Below are 27898 nucleotides of genomic sequence, written 5' to 3' on the forward strand. Positions count from 1 at the left end.
TTTTGGTGTCCATTTTGGTAGAAATCAATTGGACAGATTTAATGACAGCTGAACAGAACAGTATTAGCAGCTCCAGTTGTATACACCTTACTTTAAACGCAAGTTGGGGCTTCCAGTTATTTTTGCGGTACAAAAACAGTTTGTTAAGCTGTTTGATGTTGCAAACTGGTCTTTGTTGTCATATTGTTTTAATTTATCGTGATCATAAAAATATTGGTATGTAGCAAAATAAGTGTTTTTATTTTATTTTAAACACTAAATAAGGCAAATATTATAGCAGGAGAGTTTGTGTGTTTATAATGTCTGTAAACCAGGTAACTTATAAAGTGTTCCCACCTTAAAAAGGTTGATATTGACAACTTTACAGCTCAAATAATAAAAGGGCTTGTACTGAATTATTCATGTAAGTGGTTTAACAAATTATCAGCCTCACATTTCTACTTTTAAACTGTTTATAACACAGTTCCAGTGTAAAATAAAAACACTGAAAACCTAATGAGGTTGTTCCCTCTTTTCCATTATTCAGAAGAAACTACAGTTAAGTTTCCACGCAAAACAAAGCTCTTCCAAATGGTGACTAGAATTATTCATAGTTCAAAGGCTTCTTACAGACCTCATTGGCATCAGATTTGAAAGCACTGTTGAATAACACATTCAAGAGACAAATTAGAAATGACAAAACAAATTAAAACAGCAGTTCCTCCCCAACAACAAGAGAGCACACACTTTTTGTAAGTGTGAAAGTGCAAATTGATTACAGTGTTTCACAACACTGTTACTGTTGGATTTAACAGAGGGTGTCATTTTAGCACCCTGGGAAGAAAAGTGTGCCGAACATGGGCTGATAGGGTGCCAAACTACAGCAGTACAGAGCAGGCCACCTTGTGCACCGTATACTGGGGGAGCTGACCAGGGTGCTGAAGTTAGAGTCTGCTGTCTGTGTGAATGTAAGAGCTGTCCATGGTAGCAAGGACTCTTAGACGTGCAATATACAGTAACTTAGTATGAATTTCTTTGGTGACTGTCTTATTACATTTACATTTGTGTAACATAGTTGTCATAGAAGTAGAATTCGCTAAACAAACTCAGACAGTTTCAAACATCATTCTCAGTAAAATTAAAACAAGACACTCATGTACATCTCATTCCATCAGCTTTATGTTAGATTTCCCACCGGACTTTACAGTCTTACATTGCAGCTTGCATCTGTTAATGCAAATTGCATTAACTTTTATGTTCCCCCAAGTCATCCAACTCAAGGCACTAAACATTTACAGAGTACATTTGCATCAGGAAAATGTGAAGAGTGTATCCGTTTGATATTTGTTTGCTTGTTTCTCTTTTCCCTTTGTGTGTGTGTGTGTGTGTGAGAGAGAGAAAGAGCGAGATAGAGATGCACATTAATGAGTCAGTCATAGCCTGAAGAAATCATTTCATGGGAAATGCAAGTGGCAAATACCAGCTACATGTGCAAGACATTTCCCCAGCTGAAGACGCACTCCCTCATATAACCTGTGGGAGTCTACATCAGTATGTACTGTCCTTGAACTGTGAGAGTCTGATTTTAATCATTTGCAATTATGGCAGGATTACAAACAAGGCATGTGCGGCAAATGGTTGGCCATGTTTTGGATTTAAAGGAATGTTCCAGGTTCAATAAAAGTTAAGCTCAAACCACAGTGTTTGTGAAATAATTTTCATTAACATATTTTTTTCCTTTAAAAAAAACAAAACAAAAACAAATGTAGGCATATAGGGCTAATTTAAAGTATTTAAAAGCAGAAATGTAAAGCTTATAAAAGTATAAATGTAAATTTTTTATTTTTTTGAGATGTAATTATTTTTTAATCACCGTTTAAAACCAGCAATACTGTGGAATATAATTTCAATTTAAAAATAAATATATGACTATAAAATGTTATGTTAAATGTTAATATACTGTCAATTTATATAATTTATTAACTTCCATTGTAAGATCCTCAGTTTAACCCAGATTTTTGAAAGAAAAGCATTGACAAGTGGAAATAATACTCCTAAGACATGTCCTGACGAGCTGAAACCATCAGGAGCAAAAACAGCTCAAACCTGCACAACTCGCCCTATCCTTGGCCCAGCAGCCTTTATCCTCAAAACATCACCTTAACACCATCTGAAAGGAACATTGCAACATAGAGGTGAGGAGTGGATAAAGAAACACTCTCTCACTCTCACTGCATCTCCTATGCTTCGTCCTCTCTTCTCTGTGTCTTTCCTCTCTCGCTTTCTCTGAAAGAGAACTCTTTTTCTGTCATCTCTCTCTCAAGCCCACGCCTGGTGCAGGCTCGGCTGAATCATAGGATTGAGTGGGTGGGAATGTGCTTCTTTTCTCCCAAAGACACGCAGACATACATACACACTCGCGCACACAAACTTGCACACTCTGACGTATCCCAGGCAGACTGGAGGATGCAGCCTGTGGCTCAGCTTTCTGACATTTCTCCTCCCTTAACTCTTCTTTTCCTTTGCATTTCCTCATTTTCATGTGCTGATACATAATGGATTGCTGCATACTGCCAGATGTGTGACATAATGTGCCAGTGCTTGCTAACCTTTTGATTCCATTAAAACTGCGTTACAGATGCCTTTCCTTCCCCCTCTCTGTGATTTATTGTGCACGGCAGCTGAAAAATTGATGTGAGATTGAGATTGATGTGAGCGTATAAACAGCATTACTCAACATATAGTTTCATCAGGACAGCCACCATATGCAGTTATGCAGACTCTATGGAATGGTGATTTTGATCGGCCAGTTGTGGCATTCTGCAGTAAGATATTTGTGTATAATGACGCTAAACTGTAGACTTGCCTGTTGTCCCTGGCAACGAATTTCCTACACTGTGTTTCACTCCATAGACTTTCTTCCAGCACACTAAAATAATTTGAAGTCAAATCAATATTTCATGCCCATTTTATTTATATAAGTTGCAGTGTATTAAGCATGGAAATGTGCAGTCAGACAGTTTTTATTATAAAATAAACCCTTTAAGGATCATAAAAGACCCGTCTGCTTTGAACTTGGATCCTGATGATCTTGTCTGGTTTGTTTTGCAATAATGACCATCACTGTAGATATCAGATGTAAATAAAATTAAGGTTGTCTTATGGTGCATTCAAACCCAGTTCATATTTATGAGTTGGGAAGTCATAATTATGACATCAGGTTCATTCAGATTATTTTGACAGAGTAAGATTAAACAATATTTTTTTTAATACCATGTTTTGATAATGCAACTGAGTTGTATTTCAAATGGGAGAAGAAAAAAACTTTATTCCAAAATAATAATAATAATTAATTAATTAATTAAATACCATTAATACAGATGCTGCATCCATTTCCAGCTGCCATGGTTTCTTACTACAAGCCCTCAATACAGAAAATATGATCTTTCCAACATAACTTGAATTATTTGAGGTGGCACTTCATTCTCATCACAGGGTCAGAATTTAGCTAATTAGCATGGTCAGGTTAGTCCCTGCTAGTAAATGTACAATCTGGGTTATATGAAGCGATGGGAACACTTTTTGTAAGCGAAGAAAACAAAAATAACGACTTTATTCAACAATTCCTTTGTCAACAGTCTCCTCTTTGTCTCTCCATATCACTATACAAAAGCGCATACGGTGATATGGAGAGTATAAGTGGGGGCTTTTGGTGATATAGTGTTTGAGGTGATATGGAGATGACATGGAATTTTTGAAAAAAAAAAAATTTTTGTCTTCTTCACTTACAAAAAGTGTTCCCGTCGCTTCATATAACCCAGATTGCACATCTGATGTATCTTTTATGGACCTTGACCCTGTTATTTACTTGGCAGTCTTTGGGACAGTCACAGGCCTCCCAGTTTTCATCCAAAATATCTTAAATTATGTTCCAAAGATGAACGGAATTTTTACGGGCTTGGAACGACATGGGGGTAAGTGATTAATGACAAAATTTTAATTTTGGGGTGGAGTATCCCTTTAAGCATTAAAAGACCTTAGAATGAATTTCAGTGCTGGTCCAGGCTTATTTATGCTGGTTTAGTACTAGTCTAGCTCGTGGACCTTCTGGTGAAGCTATTTGACTAAAAGTCTAGCTGGATAAACTAGAAACTAGCTAAATAAGCTTGGGACATAAGGCTGGTTTGTGTATATACATGAAAAGGGTAGAAATAAATCAGGGAAAACATAAGTTGGCAGACTGGCGTTTGGCCTAGAGTTGTTTCCTGTGTTTATGTGTGTCTGTGAATGGTATAGCTGCCAAAGCATGGGTGAATCCCACTGTTTGATCAGCCTGCACACAAATAGTCTTTATATCAATACTTATCTGCTTGCTGACTGAACAACTGAGACTTCCTTTTTGAATAAGGGAGTTATATGGACTTCCTTCTGTAGATACTGTGATAATAAAAACCCTTTAGAACCTTCATTTTTCATTCTGAGGCATGTTACTCAAGCTAAAATTAAAATATTATAAGATTAAAAATTTTGTAATACATTTATTTTTATTATAAACATATTGTCAACATAACAATTTGAATGAAAGGTTTAACAGAAAAATTTAGATAATTTCAGAATGTCTTCTTTTGCTTGTATGATAGCAGCACTCAAGCTCAAATAAGTAATTTTCTTGAATTTGATTTGATATAGAAATAGTGAAGATTTTTTTATAATATTTAGTTGGTTTAACAGAATATATATATATATATATATATATATATATATATATATATATATATATATATATATATATATATTATTTATTATTATTATATTATTATTATTATTATTATTTATTATTATTATTATCATTTTTTTTTATTATTATTATTTTTTTTACAGGTTTAAATTAGACATTAAATACCATGTTTTCAGTATGGTCTCAGATTTTTGTACCCTGTAGTATATTTTCTAGATAAACTACAATTTTTGTTCTCTCTTGTTGTCACTATGACAACAACATGCTATTGAGATCTGTCTAAATTTAGCGATAGTATTTAAACAATTAAATGTGACCTTTCTTTTTCTATGAATATATACTTGAATTACTTGAAATATTTCTGTGTTTGCGGCCCCCTTTACACCCATGTTTCTGTTGACATGTCTTTCTTTACTTGAGAAAACTCAAACTTTAGTTTTCTGTTGATTGGCTAGAGAGGGATCTTTGTGGTCTGTAGTTCCCAGGCTGTAATCACAGCTTGATTGAAAGAAAAAATGGAGTAGTGTCACATATGCTGGGCCTAGAGAGAATGCTTAAGCCCTGTGGGACGAGCGGCTAATCAGTGGAGGATGTGTGTTGACAGATAACATCTGCACTGACTTTAAACAACTCTCATGTGGACCGTCACCTCACTTCAGTTTTTTCAGATAAAATAGCAGTTAATATGATAAAACACAACCAGGCCTTTCCCTTTGCTAAAGTTATGTCCTAATGCTTCTTTTATTGTTTTACACTTTTCATTTGCCTTGTAATATCAATTCAGAGAACAGAACAGTCAAAATGTAGATTTGTTTATGTAAAGGTATAAAGGTAAAGAACCTGTTGCCATAATAGTAATTTTTTCACTTTCGTTGCCAGTTTTTTTTTTGGTGGGTGGCTATGTAATTGAGTTCAGTTCATTTCAACTCATTTTAGTTATTATAAACAAGACTCCATGTTGCTATGCTATATATATAGATATAGTTTGAAAACTGTTTTTAAATTTCTGGCGGTATTAGTGAGACCTGAGCTAGAGTGTCTTTGAAATATTCATGCACTGTCCTTCTTTTCTTGATGGTTGCCTATGCTATTTGCTTGCTCAGCACTATTGATGAAGGAAAGGATGAGAGGAAAGTGGCTAAAGATGTGTTTCAGGATGAAATGGGAAAAAAGAGAAGATATGACAAGCCTGCACACATGAAACCAGTCAGCTTGACTTCCTGTGTCAAACCTCTGTGGTAATACATTTAAAATATTTGAATTTGGTCACCTCTTCTTTCAAAAATCTAGAAAAAGTCTAGCCTCCTGAGACCAGGAAAAAAAAAAGTTTTGTGAATTTAGTATTTTTTTCATGTCATTACATTGTTTAGAGCATTCAAAAAAAATGATATTTTATTCATATGTTATGTTATGTCCTCTGTAGGGGACACTAGGACTCAGTTTTTAAGAATAAATAAATAAAAAGATATGTATGAACACGAATAGGCAAAATCAATAAATCTTTGATAGATTTTTAAGTTTCAGGATTATTTTATATCAACCTTTGTATAAAGATGATTCTCAGCTATATAACAAGATGATTTGATATACCATTTTGCTTTATGCAGTATGTGAGTAAAATGGCCATAAGAGGGTTTTCCCATTATATACAATAAATCTATATACTGTATCTAATTTGTGTATTAATGTGTTCTTTAGGGAAAATGTAATGAAAAAAGAAGTGTAATAATGGGAGTAAAAATTGGTAAGATTTTCATAATGATATATAATATTTCATTGGAATTTTAAAATATAATGTATTTCCCTATTAATTTGTTGTGTCTCCCAAAATGCATAATAAACATGCTTTTAGTCCTGGTGTCCTCCTATACAGAGGACATGAAATCAATGTAATTCACTAATTCACTAAAATACTATATAATGTTGTCTGCTTAGGACAGAAGGTTTTAGGAGGTTAGAATTAAGGCTGTAACAATTCAGTACTGGGGGGACCAAATATATTGACAATATATTCACAATAAATTATCTCTATATTTTGAATCTCTGCATCTATGCTTCTTTTAATGGCTTTAAAATGACTCTATATTAAGATTCTGGTTGTTTTGGTATATTTGGAAATCACAGTACTTGTACTTGAACAGTACAAGTGGTTTACTTTCATTATCAGTAAGAAACAGAGTTTAGTTTATTTAAACAACATATTGCAAAAAACGAACTTTGCCATAAAAGTATCACCCAGTTGATGTAAGTTTTTAATCTGTAGTTTAGGTTTTATTGAAGTAAGGAGCCAAACCAAGGAACCATTGAAAAGTGCTTTTGACTGCCATGGTCTTGTTTTCAGTAGCTCAGTGGGAGCATTGATACTATTCAGATAAGAATCAAGTCAACAACTAGATGCTTTGTGTTATCTTAATAGAAGTATGTTTCATTAATTTAGTACATACAGTACATGCAGTATAGCATGAACAACGGTTGTCCTGGATGGCTTCACAATTCAAGTGCTTACATTTAAACGATGGAACCCACAGGACAAATACCACACCACTGGGGGTTTTGTCCTGATTTAGCAACATAATCTCCCTTATCACTCCACATAGTTGCTTAGAAATCCAATCCAATAGCTTTTTAATTATCCTCATTCAAATGCTTGCTCTTTCATTAAAAGGTCATTTGGCAGTCTGAAAACCCAGTTGTGTGCCCTTTCCTTTAGTACATTTACACTGCTTAGGAAAGCTCATCGCTTACAACACTAAACAAAAGTGTATGAAAAAATTAAAGTCAGATGACCGTAATTACTGGCAATTCAGAGAACGTATAATAGCAAACCTGTTGCAGATGAGTCTGTAACTGACATTGCACTTTGATTTAAAAGCCTCATAGTACATAAGTTACATATCATATTACAAATTATGTGGTTCTTTATCAATTTATATCATCATAAATTTGGTCAATGAATAAATAGCTAAGTTAAGATTTAAATGACCCCTTGTAAGGGAAACAGGTCAATTTAGCTCAAAGGGAATCATTTAAGATTTTAAAGGGAATTTGAACAGAATCACTGTTTCACGGCTGATCACTGAAACGGCCAGCGATTCACTGAACGAGCCGTTTAACATCAAATCTGCGCTGGATATTAATATCCAAAGTATAGTGAAAACACTATTAATTAGCACAGTAACAAGATCGGCAGTTTAAGACATTAACTTGTGAGCACAAAACACAAGATACTTCTCTTTTCAATATAAATAAGGCTTTATTAGATAAATCTAAGACATATAAACTAATTTAACACATAAGCACACACACTCACACATTCACACAAGTTGCAGGAGGATAGAACGTTAGGAAAGAATGAGTTTAAGAGAATGAAAATGTGAAATCCCAAGTTTACAGCAATACGTGAAATTGCATAGACATGAACAACCACTTAATTAACCCTCGCATGAGTTCCTCAATGAGGTTAAAATTATATTAGATAACACCAGTACAGATGTGAGTCTGGAGGTTACTTGCCTTGCCTGTTTAACGGGGTTCCCTTTGTTGTCGCTGAAAAGGGGGGTTTCCCGAAGTTGCTGATTGGCTGGAAGTTCAGTAGTCGTTGAAGTGACGTCTTGGGAAGCCCGTGGTTGGGCGTTGGCTGAAGATGCGGAGTTGTGGGCTGGCTGAAGTTGAACGGGCACTCGAGGTCAGACTCGGAGACACGGCGTTACAAAACTTAACTCAGAACACGAAACTCTCAAACGGAAAAGAAAAGAAGTAAAGTTTGACGAGACTAGGTGCTGTTTCTTCTCATCGTGGCTAAGTAGCAGCAGGCGTGCAGGCCGAAGCACGCTGGAACGGCGCTCGAAGAACGCTAAAAGTGATGACAAAGTATGACTAAAAGCTTAAACTACAAGCAAAGCTAAAAGCCGGCATGACTGATAGCAAAAGCTAAACGAAAGCTCAAAGCTAAAAGCTAAAAGCAAAATTTGATGGTGTCCTGAGTATTTAAACTGGCATTTTGGCCACACCTCAAATGTTGTCTTGACCAATTAGATATTGTTTTTTCTCGTGGTGTTGCATTGTTTGTCCCACCCATTCATAAATCATATGTTATCTTATCAAGCACATGGTCCGAATTTTCCCGCTCTTGCAGAGTATAATTTGGACATGATTCCTATAACAAGAATATGATACATTTGACAAATAACTGATGGTCAGAAACGTTTCAAGCAAGAAGATTCGACACACACACATACTAAACATGAATATGATCCCTTAAGCTATTCAAGAGTTATTTAAAAAGACATACACAATAAGTGATTAGAAACATTAAAATCAAATGTGTCGGTTACATAAATGATATGGAGTTAAGCAATGGACTGATATCCATTTAGAAGTCTTTTGAGTTCATTTTGGTGCATATATGCATTGGAAGGCATTCTCTGTGCCATTCTGGGGAGTAAGGATATGTCCTGTGGAGACCAGAGGGGTTAACAGGTCTCCTTAGGAATTTCAGCCTGGTTTCCTTCTAGGTGGGGGGAAGTCAATCCAACGATCTTGTTTACTCTCATGGCTTTACATGTGAGGGTCAGACTGTCCATCTCTTCGATTACTTTCCCCAAATTAGACAATCTCTTCTTCGAATTGAAATTGTCAATAATTGTTCTAATGGTGTTAATGTTGAAAGCTGTTCTGTGAAAGAGTTGGTTATCAGACTGTGGTGCTAGGAGTTGATTTACAACATCCTGCCTTTCTGTGGAATTCGGCTCATGTTTCAACCAGGCTCCCGATCGAATCTTTGATTTGTCTGGTTCACGCTACACCTTTCAGAATTGGACTGGAATGAATGAGCACAGTTAATTATTTAATAAGTAAGAATTAAACACAATCTGTGAATTAAAGGAGTAGTTTATGAATTACAGAGCTGAGAACATGGTAATCGGTACAGTAGTCGAAGGGTTATTCTATGAAATATGTATTTTCCAGTTTGATAAAGTACATTTATATACTATAAATTAGAAATCATGTGTTTAAATGTTCAAAAAATGCTATCTCAAGCAAAAGTTGGAATATAATTAAAAGTAACAGGGTTGACAGCTTTACTGTTGTGCTGTGAAAGGACGATATTCTTATTTCTATAAGCACGTACTGTATGCATTGCACCCGAAGTCTTTATCTGTCTGTAGCTCATGGCAGCTGCATTAGAAATACAGTGCACAGCATAAATGAGTACACCCCCTCTGAATAAATATAAAAGATGTATTTTCTTAATGATCACTAATATAATTCATGGAAAGATGGCAAAATTGAAACATATTAAACATATACTTAATAAAACCAACAAAATATATGCCAATATTTTCTGTATATAAGTAAATATTTGTTTAAATGAAGGATTGCAGAAATGAATACACCCTAGATTTAATTCAGAAAATGTATAAGAGCGTTCAAGAGCGTTAAGATTGAGTGAAATACATGTCGACTGAAGTATTTTCACCTTGGGAGTATGAATATATTCATTGTCATGCTGAAAAAATGCCCAAAAATGCAGGGAATGAGGGGAGGGTAGCATCTTCTGTTTCAAGTTTTTGTATTACATCACACAGTAGTGAGTGAATTCATGCCAGCGTTGATAAAGCACAACCCTCACACCTTCAGCACTCACTACAGTATATAAAAGCTTTACTACCACTGAACGTCACTGTGGGTACCAAGCAATTCTCACTGTACTCCTCCTCTAGCAACACCAGAACATGTTGAATGCTTTTGGATCTGAAATTATTGACTTGGTCTCTTGAGACCAGAGTATGTATTCCCAGAAGTCTCTAGTTTGTGAATATGGGCCTTGGAAGAGGTTAAATGAGTTTATTTTGCTTTGCTACAGTAGGTAATTCTAGTGGTGACAACAAGCATGCATGTCACTTCTGCAGGCTGCGTCATACTCTGTGAGATAAAGTGTCACTCTTTTCATGGCTTTTGCCGGCTCTTAGGCTCTTGCATTTTATCTCTCCTGCTCTTTTTCTAGCAAAAATTCACTCGTCACTAAATGAAAACTTAAAGTGAAGACCTGATTATTTCAGGAGCCTTATCACAAGTCCATTGTTTTTGAATGTTGGTGCTGCTTCTGCTATATTTTCACACTTAAAACAATAATTTGGTATTCCTCTTGTAAGATTGTCCTCTTTTTATGCTAAGAAATAAGTCACATGGCAGTTCTCTCCCAAGTGGTTCCAATGCTGCCAGCATTAAGTCTGAGTATGATTCAGTGAGCTATATAACACTTTTAATTATTAAATTACTTGTCTTTAAAAATTTTGGTTCGATATACTTACCTGTTGATCAAAAATTGCCATAAACCTATACACTTCTTTTTTTGTAACTTTCAGGAGGGTGTACTCATTTTTGCAACACACAATTTTATCACTTTGATAAGAAAATCTTATTTTGCTGAATAATTTTGGCATTCTTCTTTGGTAATTGATCAAGCAGGCTTGTTGGAACATTACATCTCCAAAGAACCCTGACATGTCTTCTAAGTAAAGAGTAATTGCTGAATTTAAGTTCTAGTGGGGGTGTACTCATTTATGCTGTGCACTGTATATAAACTGTACAATTTGTACATTATGTTAGAGCTCTAATTACCCAACCCAGTCATGTACATTTTTTTTTGTGCTTGACAGCATCTACATAGCAAATTATTATTATTATTTCGATGTGCATATCAGTTGTGTGCTACAGCTCAGAGTGCATTGTTGATATTAAATCATAAACAATATAGAAAATTCAATTGTTCAAAAGGAAATAAAAAAAAGCTACCAAATGAATAATAAATATAGTTCTGTATAAGGAATAGTGGACATACTCAGACGTGACTTAAAACAACTTGTCAAAACCTTTTTTGCATTTACATTTAATGCATTCTAGAAGTGCTTTTCTGTGCCACTGTGTAGTAAATGCCATACAGAATAAAAAATAAAAAATAAAAAAAAACACATCAATCTTTAATTGGATTGACAGTGCATTGATTCCAAAACAATTTACAGAAGAAAATTAGTTTTTACTTTTAAGTACCTATATTATGCTCAAAATAACCCCCTCAAAATATTAAAGACATGCACTACAAAATAAAGATGAAAAATTAAACTGAAGCCATCAAACCAATCCCACAGTTGCTTTCTGTATACCCTCTAAATACAAGCCCTTGTTTCCCACAGTTGGTACTGTCCTTGTGATGGAATCCTTGCAATGCAATTTTCCGGATAACTTGTTTTAATCAGCTAATGTCAATGTTTTGCAGACATGACATTGAAACCGTTCAGCTATAAAGGAAAGGATTCTTATTTATAACTCTAACATTTTTACATAATTACCTCTGTATACTTTCTTTTCCACTGCAGTTTCATCAATACTTGGGAAAGATTTCCTCTAGAACTGCTGATCATTTTCATGTAATCATTAATAATCATTTGCATGTTCTGTATAACATTTTGTAGTTATGTGTGTGACTTTATTTCTGCTTCAGCTGTCTCAGGTTTAACAGTCCTTTAGAGGTCAATTAGTTCAAATCAATTTAACTTTAATATTAAATGTTATTTTGCTAGCTCATTGGTGTTTTCCCAGATGCCAGTGGCTGGTACATTTCATGGAGCCATGCCCAGGTTTTTAAAAGAAGCTAAATGTTTTGTAGAAGGACTGCAGCAATTTATATTAAAACCATCTGTTACCATGGTGACATTCACCCCTCATCTTTTGAGATATTTCTGGAACAGAATGTATTTGTGCACATACACACTGAATTCAGAACTAAACACAACCACGTCTACTGAATCTATTGATATTTTTTCTGTGCCTGTTTAAGTTTAGAAGTCTGACCTGTGAACATAAAAGGGTAAAATCCTGCACTGTTATATATCTGGGTTTATTTGAGGCCACATGGAGCAGTTAGAGTCAATATAAAAGGCTGAAAATACCCACATGACGTAGTAAAACCTAGCCAGATTATAAGCAAGGTCTAACATGTAATGTACACTTTAAAAATAATTTGTAAGATAACCTTAAAATGTGTTTTATGTGGTAACATCTAAATTAATTGCTTTTATTTAAGTCAAAAATATTATTTAATATGACTGAAGCATCCTAACTACATTAGTTTACACCAACAAATAGTTGGTCTAATTTTTTTAAGAGTAAAATAAGGTAGAAATAGCTCCTTAAAGCAATGGAATTCCTGCCATTATATACAGTACAACTGTCATGTTGTTCCAAACCTGTATGACTTTATTTCTTCTGAGGAACACAGAAAACATTTGCTACAGTATACTGGTCACTCTTTTTTCATGAAATCTCATTGAATGAAGACTGGAGCTTTTAAACTTCAAAAAGGATGCCGAAGAACCATGAAAGTATCAAAGGTCAACAATATGACTTGTGCATTGTATTCCAATTATAGCTATACAATAGCTTTGTCAGCCTGACATTTAAAAGGATAGTTCACAAAAGGATTTTACTGACCCTCATGTTGTTCCATATCTGTAGGACTTTCTCTTTCTTCTGTGGAACATAAACAATATTTTGAGAAATGTCTTAATAATGGAAGTCAGTAGTCACCAAAACTTTTTGGCTACCAACATTCTTCAAAATATCATCTTTTATGTTCTGCATACAGGTTTGGAATTATATGAGGGTGAGTAAATGATGAATTTACATTTTTGGGGTAAACTATACCTTGGATAGTTTTGGATCATTTAATCATCTTCTCCAGTGGATAATTTGAGTCAGTGATTCTTTGTGGTTTAATAATTATTCAAATCCTTTAAAAATAAAATCTCTGAAATAATAATAATAATAATTGGACACTGCAGCTTCTCTTGTGACTTCTAGGTGATTTTAAGTCAGTTCCTTGAATAAAATTATTGCATGGCTTCAGAGCACTTGGAATATAATGCTAATAAGTTTAAAGCTTGACTGTTAAAGGCCTCATTCCTCATTGACTTTCATTACATAGAAAGGAGCATCCAGAATATTCTTTATAAATGTTATATGTACTTTTAAAAGCTCTCCAAAAACACTGTAACACTGGAAAAAACATTAGTGATATACGGTGTATATATATGTATATATATATATATATATTATATATATATATATATATATATATATATATATATATATATATATATATATATATATATAACCATGTAGCTGTGTATTCTGATGGAAATACTTATTAACTTAGCAAGCTTTGTTGCTTGCAAAAAATAAAGTTATTCCATCAGAATACATCTGCCAGCGGGGCTAAGAACACTATGCTAACCTGACCTCTCAATGCATCTGAGCTCTTCGAGGATCCATTAAACATGATTCTCAAAATAACTTGTACAATATTAACGACCCACCAGCGAATCCATAGTCTACAGAGTCATATCCAGTGATAACACATGACCTTTACCATCTTAAGAAATGCAGGCCCATGAAAATCAGATCCTCCTGACAGCTAATGAACATTACACCCCTTCTCCTCTCTCTCCCCTCCATCTCATTCCCTCTGCTTCTCTGATTCCTGCGTGGGAAGAGAGGAAATCTATTCAAGTTGAGTTTATTTTTGGCTCGCAGGAAGTCTGCAAACAGAGGCTCTTGAATCACCAAAATGCACAATAGGTCTTTGCATCGATTCAGTAGCTCCGCCATCCTCACTCCAGCTAAAGCTGTGCCAACTAATTACACAAGTCTTGATACAACTACAGCCGCTTCTAAAACCCTCTTCTCTCTGCACAATAACTCAGAAAAACCTCAGGAAAACCCAGAATTACAATGCAGTTTATCAGAAGGTTCATAGATTATAAACCCTTTTTTTTTCTTGCATTATCATTGATCATAACTAATGTGTTTGTTCTCATAGGCTAATCCGTTTTCTTTAAACAATGTATAAATGTTAGATGGATATTGTGTTATGAACAAATCAAATCTCAGTCTATTATCATTGTCCTGGGTACGCTATCAATCATGCTGCCTCCAGCGGTATACTGTACCGCTGGACTGGGATCGATATCACTCTGACCTCTCAGTATCGCTCTTTATCGGCTCATCATTCTCTGCATGGGCACGTGAGTGTGTGTGACAATAGTCAGCATGTGTGAGCATGTACTGTATGTTCAAGATGGTCATCTTTATATTGGTATGTGCACCTCCATCCATCTATAAGTGATAAATGAACAACTGAGGACAGTCAAGACTCTAGTTCCCTGCTGAAAGCACTGTGAGATTGGGGGTTTTAAAGGCCATAGTCATCCAAGTTTTTCGGCTGAACAGAGTAGGATAGGAAGGAATAGATAGATAGAGAGATGGATGGATGGAGACAAAAGTAGCTGGTAAGGAGCAGATAGGGGTCATGGATCTTTCTGGGGTTTCACTCAGGAATTCAGGAGAGAAGTGGTGATGGATCGCATCTCCTGAAGCGGAACAGAGAGAGAGATATTAGCACTGTGCTTTCAGTCATCATTTTCAACAGAGATTTGACTTATTGTACAGTACATTTATGTATAGCCCTTCTTTTGCAGGATTTCTTGTGTCAAGAATGCTTAAATGTTATGAATGCTGGTCTGAATGTTTTATGCAAAGTTGAAATTATTCCCTCACTGGTAAGTGGTTTGGAAACTAAACTTATTCCCTCACTGGTAAGTGGTTTGGGAAAAAAAAAGCGTTGGCTGTCCATACTCTTGTGGATGCCCACAACCACAGCATTAAATCGGGGAAAACACTCCCAATTCATCATAGTAATCCCATTCTGTCACAAGTGCTGTCTGTACAAGAGCTCAGAGTCAGCTGTGATTTCAAGCATCACCAAGATAAGAAACTGTTTGGAGCAACAGTTCAGAACTGTAGTTTTGTCTTATTCTATGATCAGGATATGTGAAAATTAATCAAAGTGCTATTTTTTTTTTCATTAATGGGTACAGCACAAAATGTGCAGATCCCATTTAACTATGTACTAGTAATATAATAATAGTAATAGTGCATTGTGCCTACAGTGTGTATATGTATGTATGTATGTATGTATGTATATACAGTATGTATGTAAGTATGACCCTTGAATGTGGTCATAACTTTAGTTAATAACAGTTTATCTTGCTCTACTTTTCCATTATATGTGTGTGTGTGTGTATATATATATATATATATATATACATACATATATATATATATATATATATATATATTGTAATTTGCAGTTATTTCTAAAGGTGTGTGTATATATATATATATATATATACAGTAGGTAGACATCCAAAATGGGTAATACCGCCGCCGCAGGGCCGCTCATTCGCGAAACTACCGCCAGGTGGCGCAAAGAGACGGATTGCGAACTGAATGTAACTGTAAAATGAAAGGAAGACGTTAAACAACAATAACATTATGATATACATTATAACATCCTTAAAAGCTATTAAAAAAATAGGATAGTCTTAGGCTACAGTCTACTCATCAAAAATTTAAAGAAAGGCCGTTACACAAAGGCTCTTATGCATGCTATTGTTTTTAAACAGTCATTATATATATATATATATATATATATATATATATATATATATATACGGATTAAAATTTTTCATTTCGGTTCATTCTTGGTTAAAAATAATAATAATAATAATAATCTTCAGGTTCCATTTGCAGAGCGAAATGAGAACGGTCCAGCATTTACAAATAATTCTTATTAACTCTGTTATAATTCTTGATTTTTTTTTTTTTTTTTTTTACTCTCTATTTAACAGCATTAACTTACAATGAAATACGTCTTCCTTCAGGCAGACTGAATGTTTTCCTGTCTTGCTAAATGTTGGGTCAGTTTGCGCGAGTCCCGCGCGCTGTGAAGCAGGGCAGCTGACGGAGGATTCCGCCTGGTCTTAAAGCCTTCCGCAAACGCCTACGTTAACAAATAACAATGATTTTGGCAAAAATAATGATTAATTATCAATTGATAATTTGTTATTATTTTGGTCTAGTGAAAATAATAATATGGGCTGCGGGAAAATAATTAATAAAAAGAGTAAGGCTGCTGTGAGTACAGGCATGTTTCAACCCAGTAACAACACACCGTTCCTCACAGCCAAAAAAACAGACCGAGCTCAGTTCAGCTGGAGGGGGCTGGGGTGTAGTTCTGTATAACTTGTGGGGGTCGAGATAAAGGTGTGAATCTCTTGCTCTTTCATATGGACAGTCTTATAAGGGTTTCAAACTTGCAGAACAGGTTTTAGGACAACTTTAAAGAAAGGTTTGATCCACTTCAAATGTTGACTATATAGCGCAATAAAGTTTATTAGTTATTATAACTTAATTTCAGAGGAAGCTGCCTTAACTTAAAAAAAAAAAAAAAAAAAAAAACTGTTGCATTAGGGCGGGGCGATAGGCCTACGGCCTAAAAAAAATACCCGATTTTTTTCACAAAAAAATCCAATTTACAATTTAAATCGATTTTTTTTGCCTCCCTACTTAAAATCAATATTCAAATGACAAAAGAAATTGTTCAAAACAAGTGTTAATATAACAATATATATTTTTTTTTATACTAGCCCATCATGCATCTAACCATCCACTCGGCGTTAAGAGCTGTTCAGATTAAAACTGGCAGCTCCGCAGTGAGTCAGTGTCATGGACGGAGGACAGACCAAGTGTAGGCCTAAATCAATTTTCTAGTTTATATTTTCATCTCGTTATGCCGCTGGTTTAGGTTATGTATTTATTTTTATTTCTTATATCAATTATTTGTAAATATAGCAGACACTGTCTAACCGTGTCTACACTGGACGGCCTTGTTCATATAGGGCGAAACATCTCTCTCACTCGGCAGCAGAGTATGTGAGAGTGGAGCGGCAACAATTTCCCTCCGCGCTCCTAGCATTTAATAATCACTAAGCTCCGCGGTTCATTGATACCAGAAACACTGCTCCGCCTTCACTCCGTGGCTAAAGTTGAAATGTTATGTTCGTAATAGCTTATAAAAATAAAATAAAAATAAATAAATAAATGAATTAAATTACAGGAGAGTTTCAAAGGGGATTAGGATGTGTGCAAACTTTTTGTCCTACCAAACGCCAAACTAATAAAATTGTCAGCATTAAAAGGTATAATTGCTGCTTTCTGCTGCGCAAATTTAGTTTGTAATGAATATAACAGTTTACATTTTCGTCAGTTACTTTATCTACAGATCGATGCATTTGTTACAGATTTCTGCTCATTCAAAATCAGATACAGATGAAGTAGCCTATACTGTAAGATTACATTTGTTTGAATGCATTATTGTGACAGCGATTACGTGTGAATGTGCTGTATCTTTTTAAATCATGCTTTAACCCGAAAATAATCAGTAAAAGGAAGACAAATTCCTTGAGAACTAGCCTGTAACATCCCGCTCGACTATTGCCGTCATTATAGTCTTCTGATCGGAGATATTATGTGTATCAAGCTATAGCTAAATATGTTTATCATGTGAATTCTTGCTAAATATGCAGTTATATTACGGGATGATGGCATGAATTGTATTCGTGATGGAGCGGTGCTGGTGCTAGTGAAAACCACGACGCTCCGACTTTTAAAAAAATCCGCTCCTCGCCCCAGTCAGAATCACTCCGCTCCGCTCATACTCTGCTCGGCAGCGTGTCTCAAACCCGCGGGGAGGCTTGAGCCCAATCATTCTCAAAACATAAAATATTTATTTTATTTCAACTTTCGTTTTTGTGTTTCAGAGGAAAAATCAGTGTTAAGGCATCTCTCCATTACAGACCGTTCTGAAGGAAGAATTCATGCTAACGTGTATAAAATGCTTTAAAAACTTTAACAGAGATGTCTAGAGGGTATTTAATAGGTCTGCTTCCCACGTAAGATAGTCGTTCATTTGTCATTATTCAACTAATCGCAAGTTTATATTAAATTTACAACTATAATCCAGCCTTAATATATTCCACGCTCAAGAATATGCATTAAGTTTGTCACAAAGCACAGGCAGAAGTAGCCTAATAATTATGAAAAAGGAGACATTTTAATTATTTATTAATAAACAAATGTTTTCTTGTCGGCTGCAAGATGAAATTCACAGTGCTGACTCTCTCCACATGGATGCGCCTATAAAGAGAAATACAATCTTCATAGATTACATAATGCTTTCGTTTTGAATTGATTCGTTTAGAAGACATTTCAAGCTTTCTGTAGATATATTTCTCATGTATGTGAGACACCCAGATTTTCAGTTATTTCATTATAAGGAAAAAAATCACTTGATCGAGAGGGCGCCTCCCTGTCATGCATGCGCATTAATAATTTTTGCACAAACTTGAATATGAATAATAATTCACATTTTGCATATGCATTACAAAGTAAATAATTTTTTTACATGTAATTATCCAAAATAAAACCAAACAAGATTTGTAATGAAGATAAAATATGTAGACAAATAAGAATAAATGCTGCACGTGCACTCAGCATCATGCAGAGCAAATCTTGCACTGATATTTTACGGAATATTATACATTTTATATTATGCATTTAAATGCGGCTGCAATTTATTTATTTATCTTATTTATTTATTTTTACTTTACTTAAATTATATGAAAGCAAGCAAAGAAGACTCCATTTAAAATCACTGAAGTTGTCAATTAATGAAGCTCTTTTTTTTTTACATCATGTGCACTTTGTTGATAAGTCATGACGTTGTATTAATCCATCCATTCTTTAGAGTTGAAATGATTTAGTTAAATCGTGCAGGTTTAATTTATTCGTTTCTTGTTTTAATTAGGCCTAAATAATGGGAGCGAAATTATACAGTGCCTTACGTTTTACTAAAATAAAGAAAATAATTTTATAAAACACGCAAGCCTAGCTCACAATAGGCTACCACTTTTAATGCTCCGATGCAAAGTAAACCACATTTTCTTTTTAATAATATAACACATAATTCATATTATATAAATAATACTGCACACTATTTAAATGTGTCTAATCTAAATTATGTTGTAGATGAAAATATAAGCACAGGCTCATAGGCTTGACATTTATCCTGCTTGAATTCGTTCTAAGAAACGCACATATCTTCATAAGGACTAAACTTTCATCTGTGAATATTAAATATTTTTTCTTTCATTTTTCCCCGACTGCAGTCAAATATAACACTTCGTTGAGGCAAAGCTGACGTCTATTTGCGAAAATGTGCTTTGATGCGCTTGTTCGAAAACTTGTGATTAAAGCGCCACTCAGCGGTCAAAAGCTGCAAATGCACTTTGCAGACGCCGCGGCGGCGGTACGAGCGGCGGTAGAAACGACGTTTTGGATGTCCACCTACTGTATGTGTTTATATATATATGTACGAGCGGCGGTATTATTTTATTTATTTTATTTTAATACTTTATATTATTTTTTTTTTTTTCCATTTGTTCAGCCACTGTGTGGTGACCCTTTTCCCTCAGAGACTAATTACTCATGCTGTGTAATCTCTCACATTAATACTTACGGTAAAGACAGATGGGCATTGTCCATGCAAGACTGCAGTAATGAAATATAGTTTTTGTCACCCATAAAAATATGGCCCTACACACATTCCAGTGCAAGTTCTCTGCTTATGCTTAACCAGCATAAAGAAGAAAGTAGAATCAGGTTTCCATGATAGAGTAGTATTGCGATTCCATTAATTCAATAAATTCCTAATTTGCTGCTTATTGATAGTTAGTAAGGAAGTTGCTAAGTATGGGGTATGGTTAAGGGATCTGAAATATGTCCATGCAGAATAAGGCATAAATATGTATTTCATAATTACTAATAAATAGCCAATATGCATGCAAATAACAAGTAGTTAATAGTGAGAATTGGTCCCTAAAGTAGTGTTACCATTACGTTATCAACATCATGCCATTGCATTGAACAAAATTATTATATAAAGCACATTATTTTTTAAAAGCTAAAAGCAAGCCAGTTTTGATCTGGTAAAGTACACTCATGCCAAATATTGTCTAGTCACATATGTACAATACTTGTCATATGTTCATTGAATAAATTATTACATCATTCAATATGTTAGTAAGATAATTATTAATTTTAATTAATAATTTTTAATATGTAATCTTCAAAACTCTGTAATGTTCATCTTTAAAGCCAGTGATGCAGCCACATAAGAAAGTAAAAAAGAAAAGAAAAGAAAAGAAAAAAAATAAACACCTGATACTTGATACTGTAAAGTGTGATAAATATAATGACATAGTACTGGGACACAGTAGAGATTCACAATCTATTCTCAAGATAACTTTACTAAATGTTTGAGCGATTTCGTATTTTAATCATTTTTTACTTTACATTACATTTTTTACATTGCACTGGGAAAAGCAACACTGAGGGAACAATGAATTGACGTCACAGTCTTATTAATGGTAGTAGAGGATTCACCAGCATTAGGGGAAGGTGGGTGGCAGGTGTTAGTCTCCATTAGAAAGCTTTTAAAGGGAATCACATCATGGCCAATCCACACTCCACCTTTCACAATGACCTATTTCCCTTGCAGACAGAATACAGTTCCAGGAAGTGAGCTGCAGGAGCTGTTAAGTTTTTCTCATTTGGCATCTCTCCAGAGACGACTGAGGGGAATGGCTTCATCAAGATGCATATAACATTAATATGTCAGTTTTATATGCACTGTAAAATGAGGGCACAAGTAATGGGATGTTCCACAAAGTGCTTTCCTATGATCTATGAATTTTACAGCAGAAATAATACATTAGTTCGCTATTGTCAGTGTTGATATTAAATTGTGCTAATTAATAACTGCCAGTTGGAGAACTGTTTCTCATCAAGGCTAACAAGTGCACACTTGCACTGCTCTAGTGTCACACTAAAATAGTATGTATGAGCACCATGTATGTACTAGTTTCATTATCGATATCAAGCTCAGAACCGAGTGCTGAATGCAGTGTTTCTGAGTTAAGCTGGCCTTTAGGAAATCAAGCTCAAAGACATTTGGGACAAGCAGAATAAAGTATTACATCATCTTTTTGCCGATATCTTCAGTTTTTGGCTGTTCTCTTTTCTTGCTTGTGAAATAAAATTCTGGTGTAGACATATCAGCGCTGGTAAAACATATTCCAAAGTAACGCTGTAAAAATGTGAGCCAGACATGGATGTTATAGACACACAAAGATATAGTAAATTGTAGTTAGAGATAAGAAACTTTTGAGTGAAAAATTTAAAAATTATTTATTTACTATTTTAATAATATATATTTTTAATGACTATCTCTGTGGTATGCAGCACAATAAATTAATTATTTATTTATTAATTAGTTTTTTTTTATTTTACAGAAATTAATACTTTTAGTCATCAATGATGCATTAAGTTGGTCAAAAGTGATGTCAAGTCATTTATAATGCTACAAATGATTTATATTTCAAATAAATGCAGTTTATATATATATACAGTACAGACCAAAAGTTTGGAAACATTACTATTTTTAATGTTTTTGAAAGAAGTTTCTTCTGCTCATCAAGCCTGCATTTATTCGATCAAAAATACAGAAAAAAAATTTAATATTGTGATATATTATTACAATTTAAAATAATTGTTTTTACATTTTTTATACTTTAAATTATCATTTATTTCTCTGATGCAAAGCTAAATTTTTAGGATCATTATCACATGATCCTTTAGATATCATCTAATATGATGATTCATTATCAAAGTTGGAAACAGTTCTGCTGCTTGATATTTTTTCAGAACATGTGATACTTTTTTAGGATACTTTGATGAAAAAATAAAAAGAAAAAAAAGAAGCTATGTTTTAAAATATAAATAATAACAATATACACTACTGGTCAGTAATTTGGGGTCAGTCATTTTTTTTCTTTCTTTTTTTTAAATAAAATCAATACTTTTATTCAGCAAGGATGTGTTAAATTGATAAAAAGTGATTGTAAATAAAATATATTATTAGAATATATATTATTAGAATTTCTTTTTTTATTGTGAATAAATGCAGTTCTTTTTAACCTTTTATTCATCAAATATATTAGACAGCAGAACTGTTTCCAACACTCATAATAAATCAGAATATTAGAATGATTTCTAAATGATCATGTGATAGACTGGATGTTACTGAAGGCTGGAGTAATGATGCTGAAAATTCAGCTTTGCATCACAGGAATAAATTATTTTTTTTAAAGTATATTCAAATAGAAAACTATTATTTTAAGTTGTAATAATATTTCACAATATTACTGTTTTTTCTGTATTTTTGATCAAATAAATGCAGGCTTGATGAGCAGAAGAAGAAACTTCTTTCAAAAACATTAAAAATAGTAATGTTTCCAAACTTTTGGTCTGTACTGTATATATATATATATATATATATATATATATATATATATATAATATATATATATATATATATATTTTTTATATAATTTTTATATATATATATTTTATTAATCAGAGTATACTCAGAACATCACAATTTCTACAAAAATATTAAGCATTAATAATAATATGTCTCTCGGGCACCAAATCAGCATATTAGAATGATTTTTGAAAGATCATTGTGACACTGAAGACTGGAGTAATGATGCTGAAATAAATTTTAAAATACATTAAAATACAAAACAGTTATTTTAAATGATATTGCCATTTTACAATATTACTACTTTAAACTGTATTTTTGGTCAAATAAATGTTGTTGTTAATTAGTTTTTTCTGGGGGGGGGGGCGTTTCCGGAAAAAGTTATGTACAGACCATGAGCTATGGATGATGTGTATCTGATTGATTCCTGTTGTTATGAATTGGTGGATGACACTGACACGACAGTGAAGGACATTCACACTGCCAGTGTGAACCCCAGTGCTGTGTGAATCAGCGGCTTTGGAATTGGCTGTCTAAAGGTTTGCTGTACATGAGCTGTTCTCTTCCTGTTTATGTGTGTGTGATATGTGTGTGTGGCATCTACGTGTTGGAGATCTGTGGCTTTGCACTCCAAGCTGCAACAGCCCCCTCCCATTAGACTGTCACAAGGCCCAATAATAACCTCTCTAATAACAGGGTTGGCTCTCTCTCACTCTCTCTGCTGCTCTCTCTCTTTCTCTCTTTCTTGGAACAAATGTTCTTCTCATATCCAACATCACGCAATTAGTGTGGCTGAATGAGGATATGCTCACCATCTGCAGTTAGCCACATTTGGCTGTATGCCTTACAAAAAGCCCAAAATTGGGATGACGAAGATGTTTACATGAGTGATTCAGTCACATCACATACCTGATAAAGGGGTTTATCACAGCTCATTTTTGCTTACAGTAGATAGCCTGACTGATAAATAGGACAATCAGTCTTGATTTTTGTGAACATAGTTCAGGCAATTACTGGGTGTGAGCTTTCCAAGAAGAGCCTTGATGAAAGCCTGGGCTCTGACAACATCTGAAAAGACATCTGTATAAAAAGGAAATTGAAATTTTCTCAAATCAAAGGCTGTAGGAGTACTTCCCCAGTAGACGTGGTGCTGCCTTGTGTCCCATCAAGCTCAACTTGCACTGATCTTAATGACTCTGACAGAGAGCGGCTGAAAGTAGTTGTGATTGGGGTTGTACAGACAACTTGACTAGTTTGATTTCGTCATTAGTGAACATGTTGGGTCTGTGTCGAAAAAGTCGTTTAAAAGCACTTGAACTGCTCTGGTTTAATTTGTATGTATCCATGTGTGTGTATGTGTGGGTGTGTCAATTTAAATTAAAATTCAAAACATTGAAATCTTTGGCAACATTGTGTAAAATAATATTAATATCAATAATAATAAAAAACATTAAATAACTATTAAGTTAACTCCAAAGGTACTCTTGAATACTTCATTGTGAATCTCAATACTACTTTCCTTTTTACATTGTCTGTCTATCCTCTGAATCTTAGCTTTCTTCCCCTCCATCTGAGAAGAACAGAAAAGTATGTCAAGATTTCTCAGCCTTGAATAATCCTTTCAAGTACTGTCAGACAAAAAAGCATTTTGAGAGCCTGACTGTTGCTGGGTAATGTCAGACACATATGTTCATTGAACTAACAGGGTATTTGATCAGATCAGCTTTGCTTGGTTAGGTTTGAGTACATATTGTTTTGTGCAAAGTGGTTGTGGTTCCACTTTGCAAAGAACAAGACCTTTTATTGAACTGTTTGTTGCTGGTGAAGGGGTTAATGAATAATAAGAGTGTCCAAGATAGAGTGTCTAAAAACATGTAGATATTATGTTAATGTTGATTTCATATGATTTTAAAAACTTAACTTTTACTTCATTTAATAAAAATTATTATGTTTTTGGGGAACATTTCAATATTGTACTTGTAATTATAATTCAGAATTTGATTCACAGATGAGGTATATTACAATATGTGAATTGTATTTTAAATAAATTCATAGATCTAGGCCAAATATATATATATATCAAAAAAAAAAAAAAAAAAACAGTGTGCTCACAGTCATTTATGTTTTTCTATGTATTCCCTTTAGAAAGTACTGTGTGTGGATGCCTCCGACCCTTGCTGGATGATTCCGTCTCTGTGATGAAAGGCTTATCCAGCAGCCGCAGCCACCACCACGTGGTGACCTGTGAACCCTCTTTAGACTCCATGGGTCACCACTTGGATCACAAGCCCTACCTCATCAACCAGATCGACAGCCCCCATCCGGTCGACCACTCTTACTACTCCCAGAGAAGCCCTTACCAGCCTGACTGCGTGGTGCCTTACGGGACCTTCCCCCGCCGACACTACAGCTCTCAGCACGAGCTGAAGGACGAGACCGCTGTGGTTCCCTACACTGGGGGAGGGGTTCCAGCCAGCAAGGGCCAACAGCGTCTCCCCATCGCTCTGTTGGATCAGTTTGACCGGCAACTCCCAGTGCCTCGGGATGGCTATCACACGCTACAGTACAAGCGTGCCGCCGCAGCCTTGGAGCAACGCAGCGACAGCCCTGGCCGAATCCGGCACCTAGTGCACTCCGTTCAGAAGCTCTTTACCAAGTCCCACTCACTAGAGGGCCCACACCACGGCAAGGGCAGCATCAACGGAGGCAAGGCCAGCCCCGATGGAGAACCCCCTGCTATTCGGCACCGCAAGCGCAGCAAGAGCCGGGAGCGCTGCAAGTCGGCTGAACCCAAGAACAGGACGCCACCTTCTGGCTACTGGAGCTCAGATGAATTGGAACGCGAGGCCTGCCTGTTTCATCATGGACCACCGGGCGTCATGACCATGGGCCGTCACCCGGACAAGTCGCAGTCACAATACTTCTTGGAAGCCTACAACACCATCAATGACCAGGCACTTAAAAACTCCCGCAGCAGCAATGATTTGGGCAAGTGCTCGACGTGCACAAGCATCCCGCTGAGCATGGACGCTTCACAGCTCATGAAGAAGAGCTCGTGGTCGTCCTCTCTCACGGTGAGCAGAGCACGTCAAGTCTACCAGAAGGCCTCGGTAAATGTAGATAAGGCTCTATTGAAAGCAGAGGCTTGTCAGCAGGAGCGCTCATGCCAATTCTTGCAGGTATGCAAAAAGCCTTTCAATTTTCCCCTACACCCACATGCTCACCTAACCCACCTCCACCTTTCCACCACCCCTCCTCTTCCTCCTCCACCACTGGAGAGAGCCTCCAGTTTTGATTTGAGTTCTGCTGAGAAGTAAGTGCAACCCACTAGCTGCCTTACTTTCTGTTTAGCTGACAAGCATCTGTTTGGAACCCATTTGATCTCTGACTGGTATTATTTCCCTCTCTAAACTGGTATTATTTCCCTCACTTTTTTTTACCAATATTTTTACCAAGTTCTTATTTTGTTGGACTCTTTGTGAGCTTGCATGTGTGTGTCTGTGTATGTGGTGGGATGGGATAGAGCAAACTGGATGAGTGATGTTCTTGTGGATGTGTTTGAAGAGGATAGACTCTGACCTTTATAACTGGTGTCATGAAAAGTTAGGTCCTATCTTCGTATACTGTTAGCAGATTAGCTTACTAGCTTAGTCTAAACCCTATGCAAAAGAGTTAAAGATTTAGCTCAAGAATTGGTGTGAATTTAAATCGGCCACACACCACAGGAAGTTTAGTTAAAATGACAAAAAGAGCAATTCACTCTAAACTGCGAGTTATTTTCTAAAGCTGCAGTGTGTACTATATGCCGTGTATGGGTGGAGCATTCATAGCTTGTTCTTAGAACAGTTGCTGAGTTTTTATAACTCACAATTTTATGTTTCAAACAGGGATGGCGATAGAGAGGCAAAAATTATGTTCAAATGTAGAAATATATTACCTGAAATATGTAAACTGAATGCAAATTTATATAGGAGGTATTTTAAACACCATGTTTGCTACCACAATTCAAATTCACTTCAAATCCTGTTCAAATTAAATTCAGATTCAGAATTTAAATTAGGATTTAAAAGGTATATATATAGGTATAGTCATAAACATTTGTTGATGACTCCAGGGAGAAGTCATTTTTAATGCCAGATAAAAAAAAAAAAAAAAAATATATATATATATATATATATATATATATATATATATATATATATATATATATATATATATATATATATATATATATATATATATATATATATATATAATTTTTTTTTTTTTTTTTTTTTTATCTGGCATTAAAAATGACTTCTCCCTGGAGTCATCAACAAATGTTTATGACTGTGGTCCTCTTATTTAATTGGACAAAAATACCTGTCAAAACACTATTGCTGACACTCTGTACAACAGCACTCTAGCTCTTGTGCTGTTACTTAAATGTGTTTTGTTTACAGTTTTTTAGTTTTTTTTGTGTGTGTGTGTGTGTATAATTGCTATGTTGTCAGTACTTTTATCTCTACAGGACATGTATCAATTATTAGAATGATGATTGTTATTAATCACCATGTCAGAAATAAAACAGCACTTTAATTAGGTTGAGAGAGAACTCACTGTATCTGATATTATTTAAAGTTTTTTTTTTTTTTTCTATTCCTCTTGTACATAAGACTGCAAAGTCCTCATAGTCCAAGTGAGCAGACAAATGAGGTAACCCGTTACGTTATACATGCATTAAATGGGCAATCTAGAGAACCACCCCCACGTCTTTAGACCACCTGCAGCGGACTGTGAATCAAAGTTTGCACGTGGGCAGCCACATACTAATTCAGAGGCTAAATTGAGCTGGCAGG

The 27898-nt window shown here is 35.0% G+C and overlaps 1 protein-coding gene across 5 annotated transcripts in view; it reads left to right on the top strand.

Annotated features, from left to right (window-relative positions):
• The window catches only part of LOC109079041 (disks large-associated protein 1-like), a 122830-nt gene that overhangs the window by 44839 nt on the left and 50093 nt on the right, over positions 1-27898 (top strand). For 4 of the 5 annotated variants that reach the window (XR_006162185.1, XM_042774371.1, XM_042774378.1 and 1 more), the window contains exon 3: positions 25206-26239. Coding sequence is in view for 4 of the 5 variants with exons in the window: in XM_042774371.1 (XP_042630305.1) it covers positions 25259-26239 (981 nt within the window). In the remaining variant the exon portion in view is untranslated. The remainder of the gene's footprint in view (positions 1-25205; positions 26240-27898) is intronic. The other variant, XM_042774383.1, reaches the window with a different exon arrangement.

The sequence above is a fragment of the Cyprinus carpio genome, chromosome A2, assembly GCF_018340385.1.
Source record: "Cyprinus carpio isolate SPL01 chromosome A2, ASM1834038v1, whole genome shotgun sequence".
Lineage (NCBI taxonomy): Eukaryota > Metazoa > Chordata > Actinopteri > Cypriniformes > Cyprinidae > Cyprinus > Cyprinus carpio.